This window comes from Echiichthys vipera (genome assembly GCF_963691815.1).
Source record: "Echiichthys vipera genome assembly, chromosome: 4".
NCBI lineage: Eukaryota > Metazoa > Chordata > Actinopteri > Perciformes > Trachinidae > Echiichthys > Echiichthys vipera.
In genome coordinates this window covers 16,928,126-16,938,434 of record NC_139829.1, presented here as the reverse complement: position 1 = coordinate 16,938,434, position 10,309 = coordinate 16,928,126, and the positions used below count along the sequence as shown (strand labels likewise).

The 10,309-nt window shown below is 39.6% G+C and overlaps 1 protein-coding gene across 1 annotated transcript in view; it reads left to right on the top strand.

The window, feature by feature from the left end:
* rab3c (RAB3C, member RAS oncogene family) overlaps positions 1-9,809 on the top strand; it is a 9,893-nt gene extending 84 nt beyond the window's left edge. The window contains exons 1-5 of the mRNA XM_083912685.1: position 1; positions 1,026-1,250; positions 4,937-5,055; positions 9,045-9,169; positions 9,522-9,809. The exon at position 1 is cut by the window's left edge and continues 84 nt beyond it. Coding sequence (XP_083768811.1) covers positions 1,026-1,250; positions 4,937-5,055; positions 9,045-9,169; positions 9,522-9,712 — 660 coding nt within the window. The 5' untranslated portion in view covers position 1 and the 3' untranslated portion in view covers positions 9,713-9,809. The remainder of the gene's footprint in view (positions 2-1,025; positions 1,251-4,936; positions 5,056-9,044; positions 9,170-9,521) is intronic.
* The last annotated feature ends 500 nt before the right edge of the window (positions 9,810-10,309 follow it).

Here is a 10,309-nt window from a genome sequence, read left to right as displayed (position 1 = left end):
GGTTTGTTCACACCATGTCCTCATTTATTAATAGTTCTGTGGAAGAATTTCATTAGCCTAATACATAAAATGACCTCCTGCCCAGAATTGCTAATTTAGCATTAGCTGGCACGCAGCTCCCTGCTCAGCTATACCGTGTAATTTCATATTCAGACGGTTGGTTTTATCGTGGTGTGGGTACCAGCAATGCACTGCTATTTTTTGAAAGCGTTTGTCCTTGCAAATTGTGCTTCGGTGGTGTTTTTTTTCTTTCTTCTTTTTTTTCATACACGGAAGCGAGCAGAAACCCGGTGCAGGATGTTCATGATCGAGGTCCGGCATGTTTTATAAGAGGATAGGCTACAAGGAAAGCTCGGTTGCCCCGTGTTTTGGCGTATAAGCGCAGTAGCTTTGTCACCTTGGAGCAAAGATGACTGCGCTCTTGACATCTTGCTTATAGTGCTCTTGTCCTCTCATGCCAGTGACTACTGACAGCTTGCACGGAAATGCTCTCACTCACTGTTAACTGTTAATAGTAAAACAAAATTGAGTAAGATTTGGGATGTAAAACGATTTAGTTTGACACGTTTTGTTCTTAAACAATGTTTCGCCATGTACATGAAACATACTGTATCTGGATTGTATTCATGAGCTCTCAAGTAATAACTGTAATAACATCAATTGTAAGAATCCCTTAGTTTCATTAAAGGAATTGTTTTGGCTTTAGAGAAGTCATAGTCAGCTTTTTCTTCTTCCTTTCTTTAAATCCGGGCTATCTAATGCTCATCAATACAGCATGTTGGTCATGCTGGTTTGCCTGACACAGCCTTCTGTCACCTCTGATCTGGGGCCTGTACAGCAAGCCTGTACTGGACTCATGCTGTATAACATCTAGAGTCAACTGAAAAGCAGGTTTTCATATAAGATGGGTTCACATCTTGTGTGCGTCAGAGCTCTGCACAGCTTCATGGTGACTCAAGCTGTAACTCTTAAGACATTCTTTTTGAGCATCTCTTTGTTTTTTGTTTTTTTTTGTTTTTTTGCAGATGGCAGCCACTCAGGATGTGAAAGGGAAGGGAGAGGGAGGGGACCAAAACTTTGACTACATGTTCAAGCTGCTGATCATCGGCAACAGCAGCGTAGGCAAAACGTCGTTCCTGTTCCGCTACGCAGACGACGCCTTCACTTCGGCCTTCGTCAGCACAGTGGGCATCGACTTCAAAGTAAAGACTGTGTACAAGAATGACAAGAGGATCAAACTGCAGATTTGGGTATGAAATATTAACTTCCAAGCATGAAACATTTAGAAGCAAGCCACAAAATGTTTGATTGCTGACCAAATCAGAGGAAATAAAAGGATAATAACTATCAAATATGTTATTTCTGCTTATCATGCACTCCTTTACTGGTCAACACAAGATTATTACTTATTTGCTGTTAACTCTTGGATAGCCTGCTTTTACCCCATTAATTCTATTGTTTATTAAAGCCAAACTCTATATAGGATGTATATAAGAACAAATGATGGTAATTATAGAAGGAAGAAAACACATTTCTAGACTACAAAGCAGCAAAGTACAAAAAGACGTAACTGGTTTTCCTTTCATGTCACAGTTTCTTGTCATGCTAGTCATGCACAAATTTCCATTTAATTTGGTTAAATCAAGAGCATTATCATGTTGAAACCTAGTTAAAATGTAGAAGAGATATGTTTCCTGTTGTCCTCCAAAGTCTCCTGGAGGATTACCTAAGCACTAAGGGGACAGGGGTTCTTCAGAGATGCCCTGCCCCCTTGTTTTCTCTGTCTTCGTGTTCCTGCAGATTGACTCCTGTCTGTATAAGGTTGTCATTCTATGCCCAGAGCCCACTTTCTCCTGACCCATGTCCATATCTTTCTCTGTGGATCAATATGTTTCAAGGCCTGTGACAGGTTGTGACTTAATGGCTGTATGCTTGGCCATACAAACACACAGGATCACCTATGCATTTATTCAATTTCAGTCAGGGTTTTGGTCTCTTAGGACAGATCATGCGTGCTTGGTATGCTTGGACACACTTCCCTTTTCATTTCTTGATGTTTGCATTATGTTATGCTTCAGTCAAAGTATAGAATGTATGAATCTGAATCTAATCCTATTTCTTTCACCATTTCAGCTTTGTTGGCATAGATAACAATAATAAAGGGGTTGATGTCATCACATCTTTTAAAATATCACCGTTCCCATAAAGAACAATTTTATTCATAAAGTCATGTTTTTCCCATTCTTATTAAGCTATTTTGTAATCGTAGTGTTTGAATCTCATTTCACAGAAAAATAAATATGTTACATTTTATATTTCTCAGTCTGTGGCATGTCAGCTGTGTGTTAAATAGAAAGCTCAAGGAGTTGCTGCTGTATATTGTGTTTTCTTGGTTTAACACTCCACAATGTAAGTATATGACGGATGAAAGTCTCAACATTACTGACAGGAGACTAGTAAGTGTTAGTTTCACACACAGGAGGGAATAACACAGAAGCAACACCTTCCTCAAAATGTGTGGGAAACTGAATAATGTCTGAGGCTGTTTAATTAGGAGTTGAGTCTGAGCTGTTGAAGCAGATTGTCTTGGTGCCTCTGAGACAAGGAGGGGATAGATATGTACCAATTCCTCTGTTTCCTTTTTTTTTTTTCTGTTGTGTGCTTCACCGAATGGCAAATTTCCTTCAGAGGTTTTGCTGTCTCATGTCATACAGTTGTCTTTTGCAGCAATTAGCCACCCCCAAGACATTTGGTGTTTGCTAATCACATTAAAGAGACAGAGAAGAAGCTTTCCAGCAGGATGTGAAAACTCGATTTGAACAACCAAATGACTGGCTAATCAGGATAATGTGTTTTCATCATTAGCAAAGATAAGCATATTCAGAGAAAAAAAAAGGATTGCCTTGGCTTCCAATTAATTGGTCTGTCTTTTTTAATTGGGCTCAAAGAAAACCAGTAAGTGGTCCTTTACTGTAAGGTGATGGCTATTGGCTAATGTCATTGTGGCAGTCATGCTATCAATCGATAGAGATAAGAGCTTCAAAATGTATCATGGAGTTGTCCCTGTTGCCAAGATGAGCCTCATGAAAAACTGAAACTCACTTTACTGAATGTAGAAGAGTTCAGGCACGTGTCAGCCACTGCTCACTACCTCTCCACTTGAAACAGTCATCTTCTTGGATTGGTTTCTGTTGAGCTGCAGACTACAAGCAAAGCTTCTCAAGGAGTTCCAATTCAAGGGACTCAGCATTTTTTTCCCTCTGTCTTGCTGTCTTTTTAACTGAGAACGAGCGAACCGGCTCACTTAAATAGCCTGGAAATGCAAAGGTCATTGTCAAGCGTGTGGATAAGAATCAATAGGCTACTGAAATATATAAGGGTCAGAATTCAGACAAGGAAAAAGACTTAGGGTTGAAACAACATGCAGAAGACTTGTGCATACTATATCATGGCTATACCCATGGTCACAGCAAAAAATAATCTGCTGAAACATATTATTTTTCCTTTTATGCCATCTCTCCTTTCATATGTAGTGCCAGGCAATAATCCAATATGATAATAAATCATCTTTCAATGGAATCATGTCAAGATATTGTGATATACAATCACATCGCCTAAATTAATAATACAAGCACATACTAAAACAAATTTCTCAGAAAGTCCGATGTGACATATTGTGAGGGAATATCATTTGAAGATTGCAGTTTTGTTTTTACATCACACTATTTTCTCAATACAATAATAGGCTCATGTAGACTATTTATTAATGAAATTACCAGAAAACATGCTACATCGTGATAAACATTGTTATCGAGATATGAAATTACCTATACTGCGATAAAAGATTTTGGACATATCATCCAGCCCTATTCACAAGGCCTTTGGGTGTTATTGTAAACCAACAAAAAGGTCCTAGCTGGGGTGTGTGTGGAAGCTCGGCAGGCTGTGAGCTCGGTCTCTATGAAGTGAAGGTCAGAGCTGTCCTCTGGCTATAACAGGCTAACTGTTGCAGCCATGTGCAGACTGACAGAAAGCAAAACCACCATAGCAAATACAATCCAGTGCTGCCTGTTTAACAAGAGCCAAGTGGAGCAGCTAGAACTGCTCCATCATGATTCACAGAAGCCTGAAAGCACATTTGTTGTGGGTGAAACAACAACACAGTAAACATACAGTATAAAAAAGGAGGGACATCATTGGGATTTATAACAATATAATGTATCATAGAACAAGAAACATCCGTGGACAAACAAAAATATTCCCGAGCACACATTTCTCTTCCTTCCTCATGGACACACTCACTACAGAAGGGCTTCATCTGTCTGCATTGGGAGCCATTACCATTTTCATTGACATCTCGTAGAAAGGCTGCAGTGGGCGCTTGTTTCCAGGGTAATCTGTGTACTACCCCTCGAATGCTGTGTAATCACTCGTCTTTGACCAATTTGTTCAGCCTTATCATGAACAGCGAGCAGTTTCCCAATGTTGAAATCATTTTATCTCTATTTTTAGCCCTTTTTTCTAAGAAGTGCATACCATGAGCTGAGCTCTGAATACTGCACCACTGGGTGTTTAACACAGCTGAGCGATTATTTTATCGAGGAGAGGACAGAATCAATCACATCAGCCAAAACTGAATCACTGTTTCTGGCACCTTATCAATGCAAAGCCATCGAGACAGTTAGCATAATAATTATTTCCACGTCCCGGACACAAATAAAGTAGCCATTAGTAAATGTGGATGTAGGATTGTAGAACCTAAATCATGCTCAGATTTGAACCGAAATATTTCTTATTATAATTAGCTGCAGATTAATAATGCACATGGCTTCTTATTTACATGTATGTGCTGTGCAGGGTCATGCCAATGTTGCTGAGCCTGTAAATAACAGTCACCCAGCTAACAGCAGTGCTAAATCATGTTGTCTGTGTGTAGGACACAGCAGGCCAGGAGCGCTACAGGACCATCACCACTGCCTACTACCGCGGGGCCATGGGCTTCATCCTGATGTACGACATCACCAACGAGGAGTCCTTCGGCGCTGTACAGGACTGGTTAGTCTTTTTGAGATGTTTTTGATGTAAATGTCATCCCTCATTCCATTTCTTTCTATGGATTATGTAGATCAGCAAAAGGGCTTCTTGTTTGTCACTGCAGTATAAAACAGTCACTTGATATCCTGCACACTCACCATACATGTATATGTTTTTTTTCCTTGTCTGCAAATAGTTTCCCATCAACATCACCTAACAGCAACAGTATATTTCTCTCTCGCTGATATTTGTCAGTCCTGTTATGTATTGCGCATCTTTGTCAGGCTTGGAGATCTCAGGGAAACTTGTCAAGGTCATGGCTTTCTTCCATTCATGAGTCACACAAGCATCTGCGAGCTGTAGAGCAACTCTGAGCCAAGCCCAAATGTTGGTGACTTACAAAGATGCATTCATGTCTAAAACGGGACTTGGCTGCAGAAACCAGGTTTCTGGGTTAGGATTCTAGCTCTAGAAACAGGCGTGTTCTCATCAGCATGGACAGTTCAGCCATAAATGTGTGTTTTGATTTATATTTTGCTGGTGTTTTGGGGAGAAACTGTCATTTTCCATTTTATTTACACCCTGCCGTTCTATGTACACTTATCTCTGTCTGCCAGCCCAAAGAGATTATGGGAGCACAGAATGAGCTTTTTCTAGAGGATTTCTGAATCATCATAGTAACATGCTCATGTACTGTTTCAGCTGCAAGGAAATGATCATATGGCTCACACAGACTTGATGAAAATTATGATATTTTTGCAATTGACACTTGACCTGCATGCAACGTCGCTTGCACCCATTGTAGGATGATGACAGTCACTATTAAGGCCAGTGTCTACTCAGCCCTCATCATAGCTAGCAGCACTTGACAGCTGCTTTAGAAAGCACCTGTCATGGTTAAAGCAGCTGCATTTATGGGGAGCACATATATAAAGTCTTTCATGAAATGTTTAAAAGAACGTAAAACTGGGGTTTATTTAGTATTGGCATGAATTGTGTCGCGTCCTGTCCAGGGTGTGTCCCGCCTCACGCCCGATGTCAGCTGGGATCGGCTCCAGCACCCCCGCGACCCCGACCCCGGGATAAGCGGTTGAAGATGAATGAATGAATGAATGAATTGTGTCAAAACGCGCCACATTATTAGATGTTGATTTGTGTTGAGAAAAACAAGGCTTTCTTGAGAGATTGATGCCAGACACGCTTATTATTCTTTTATGATACTGCAGTCTGAGCACTGTCAAATGTCTCACTGGCAGCGACAATCTCGGAGAGTTACCTGTGAACTTACGTACCAGGCAGTGCACAAGTCAGTCATATGTATACAAGGGAAGAGGCTTTTTTTTTTATACCCTTCATGTAACAGAAATTCTTATTTTTTGCCTTTGCCACAGGCTTTACATCCACTTTCCCTTTCCCTTGTTCCTTGTCACAAGGTTGTAGGAAAAAAAGAGGTTGCCATGGCAACGACTCATTCCCCGACTGTGGCTGAATTAAGCTTGTGACGTGCTCATTTCCTGCCTCTGACAGAGATAAAACATGGAGATATTGTAACACTGACATCAAATGTAGGACTTTGAAGGAATCATGCAAATGAATTACGCTACATAAACCATTTTATTACAGCAACAGTCTCAATCTTTGCATTTGTCTTAAATTGTTCAAAAAGCACTGGTAAATACAGACCTTTTATAGCCTGCATATGTAGCTTTGTTAGACTTGATACAAACACGAATGTTTTTTCTGTCAGTGAACATTATCAGCAGTTTGCTTCAAAATGACCCACATCTGAAGCGCTATAACAAGTCAGAGCTGGACAAGAAAGAAAGGAGGAGTGCCAACATCATGCTGCCTTCTCTTTCTGACTCGTTGTTTCTTCATTGCTTTCTTACTGGCTCTACCTCTGCGGCCTTTGGTGTGTTAGCTGCCCTACTTTTAGTCAGACTGCAACACTACAGGAGATATTTGTTCCCTGAATTCAGTCTCAAAATGTGTTTGGAGGTTAGAACAGTAGAAGCACCTTTCGGATTCACAGTAAATTTCCTGCTGATGCAAATGTTAAAATTGTCATTGTTATCACACTGGACATGGCTCCCAATGTAAATTATGTCATAATAATATATATTATAATACATACAGTGTATTTACAGGCTGATACATTAACTTATGTACTGACTTTGTAGTTGTATAATTTTAAGGGGATTTTTTAATTTGTATCTTCAACCTTTCTGCTGTGGGACAGAAGGAACAGCATTTCATTTGTTATGTACGCAAGTGAGTAGTACACTACTCGCAAGAAAGTACACAAGAAAATGTAAACTAAATCTCAAAATCTTGAGATTCAGATTTAAAGAAAATGTGATCAACAAATCGACAAATTGGCTTCACCTTTACCGGATGCAACATTAACATGATTAAATTACATTAATGCGTCCATATTTATAAGCCATAATATAATATATACATTATTATGAAATGGAACATTCTGCATGATGAGTACTTGTACTTTAGGTAATATGGATTTGTACTTACTCAAGTATAATTTATAATGCAGACTTTTACATGTAAAGGAGTATTTCTACAATGTTGCTATTTTACTTGAACCTGGTTTAGGCAGTTTTATTTTGGTGTGGTTGGGCAAAATTCCATAATAATCTTTCGTCATATTGTTATTCAAGTGTTCTGAGAAAGAACTTGACTTCTGCACCTCCTCTGGGCTCTGTTTTCAGACTGTAGAAAATGTACCTGTGACGGTAGACTTTGGTCAATCACAGGTAATTGACAGAGAGAGAGAGACAGAGAGAGAGAGAGACAGAGAGAGAGAGAGAGAGAGAGAGAGAGAGAGACAGAGAGACGGAGAGAGAGAGAGAAAGAGAGAGAGACACAGAGAGAGAGAGAGACATACAGACAGAGAGAGAGAGAGAGAGAGAGAGAGAGAAAGAGAGAGAGAGAGACAGAGACAGAGACAGAGACAGACAGAGACAGAGACAGAGACAGAGAGAGAGAGAGAGAGAGAGAGAGAGAGAGAGAGAGAGAGAGAGAGAGAGAGAGAGAGAGAGAGAGAGAGAGAGCAAGCATTCCTATTGGCTCCGGACAGAGATGGGAGGGGGAGAGCTGCAAGAAGAGATCTATTTGATGTGTTTGATGTGTTCGCACAAGATAATTACTTGTTCTCACATAACTTGTGCGCTCAATATAAAAAATATCACCCTTTGGGCTCCATATTTTACCTACTGCAGCTTTGAGTAAAATAGTAATTCTTCCCCCACAGGGTACAGCCTCATTTCATATACAATGTCTAGTTGTACAATCTGGAATGAAGGTCTTCGCCGTTATTCAGTAACAAACCAGTATTTTCCAAATGTCTTGTCAGGGACCATAGCTAATACTTGTACGTAACACAATAATACGTTTTTAATCTCCATCGTGATATCAACTGCCACAAAAAACTGCAACACATCGCAAAAGATACTCAGGGATATTGTTGTTATTTGTTGTTTTTTGAGCAGTTTACTGAAAGCAGCAGAAAGGTAAAATGCAGAACCCTGGATTACCCTTCCAAAACTGTTCTATGTATCTTTGTATTTATAATATATTATATATTAAGTAACATTATTATTGTGATATTCAACAAAAAATGATTGCATATTGTAGTAACAAATCTAAAGAAGAGGATAAAAAGTATGGCAAAAATGTCTTTTTCAAATAGCTAATGAACATAAAATGATGACATACATCTGAGTGAATATTGATTGCATGTTTTCAGCACAGACCGGCAGTTGACCCACTTTTTCCACTGCTGCCATCACTGACTCAAATATTGCATAATGCCGAACACAAGGTGATGTAATCGCTGTTCATGACCGGTCCAAATGGCAAACAACAAACTTTACATCATCTCCTTCGCTATGCCATATTTTAGGAGCTTATCCAATAAGAAGTGGCACAGAAATTATCCTGACAGGTTATTTTAGAATATCATTTTTTTTGTATTTGTTTCTGATTACGTGCAGGTCGACCCAGATAAAAACCTACTCGTGGGATAATGCACAGGTAGTGCTGGCTGGGAATAAATGTGATATGGAAGAGGAGAGAGTGGTCTCAGTGGACAGTGGCAGACTGCTGGCAGAACAGTTGGGTAAGTCTTGGAGCAACAATCACTAGTTAATGTTATTTACTGGATTGGGTGGTATCATCCCAATATTGGGCCTCATTCACTAATCTTAAGAGGAAATTTCTTCTTAAAATCCACTTGCGTAATTTTCACGAAGATTCTGACTTTCACCAATAATTGCTTACTTGGGATTTGTTCTTAGTTAAGAACAGAATCTACGCACACTCAAGAGAAAACTTTTACATATTTACACTATATTTACAAGATTTACAAATTTTTTTACATTCGAGTGCTGACATGGTTGTGCAAAAATATATATATTTTTTTTTTTGTTGTCTTAGTCGGCCCTGACATTTCCTGTTCTCATGTTTTCAAGGTTTTGAATTCTTTGAGACCAGCGCCAAGGACAACATCAATGTGAAGCAGACCTTTGAACGTCTTGTCGACCTAATTTGCGACAAGATGTCCGAGAGCTTGGACACTGATCCGGCTGTCACCACGGGAGCTCCCACTGCCAAACTCACAGACAGCGCTCCGCCCCTCCAGCAGTCTGGATGCAACTGTTAGTGACGGATGTCAGGAAGCAAAGGGAGGGCAGCGCAAGTCCTGTAAGGTGGTAGTGCAGAGTTTTGTTCACCCTTATCACTCCTGCTAGTGCTGCTTCCTCTGGACTACAGTTCAAACCCTGTTTAGTGGTAGAATTACAAAATGCCATTGTATTATCTCTCAACTGTTTCACCTTATATCAATAGCAAATAACCAGACAAACAGACATGGCTATTGTAAAATGTGTAACATTACAGGATATCTAGGACATAGAGACACTATTATTCACCTAGGTAGTCACAAACCAAGTATGTTTGATAAAGCTGGAAATAGTCCATAGTCAAGATGTACAGTTAATCCTCAAGACCTTTAAAAATCTTTAAGCCCTAGAATAATTATGAGGGATAGAGTCAGTGAGTGCTTTAATTTTTATTTTTTGTACAGTATGTATTTTCCTTTTATATTATTATTTTGTCTCCCAAAGCTGCCAAATCTATGATTTAGTGCACTATAGGATGTAGCGGCTTTCCTTTATGTAGTGTGTGGCTGTTGTGTGGCTGTACAGTAAGTGAGTGTGGGTTTGCATGAGTGTGAGTCACAAATGAGTGTCATCTTAAA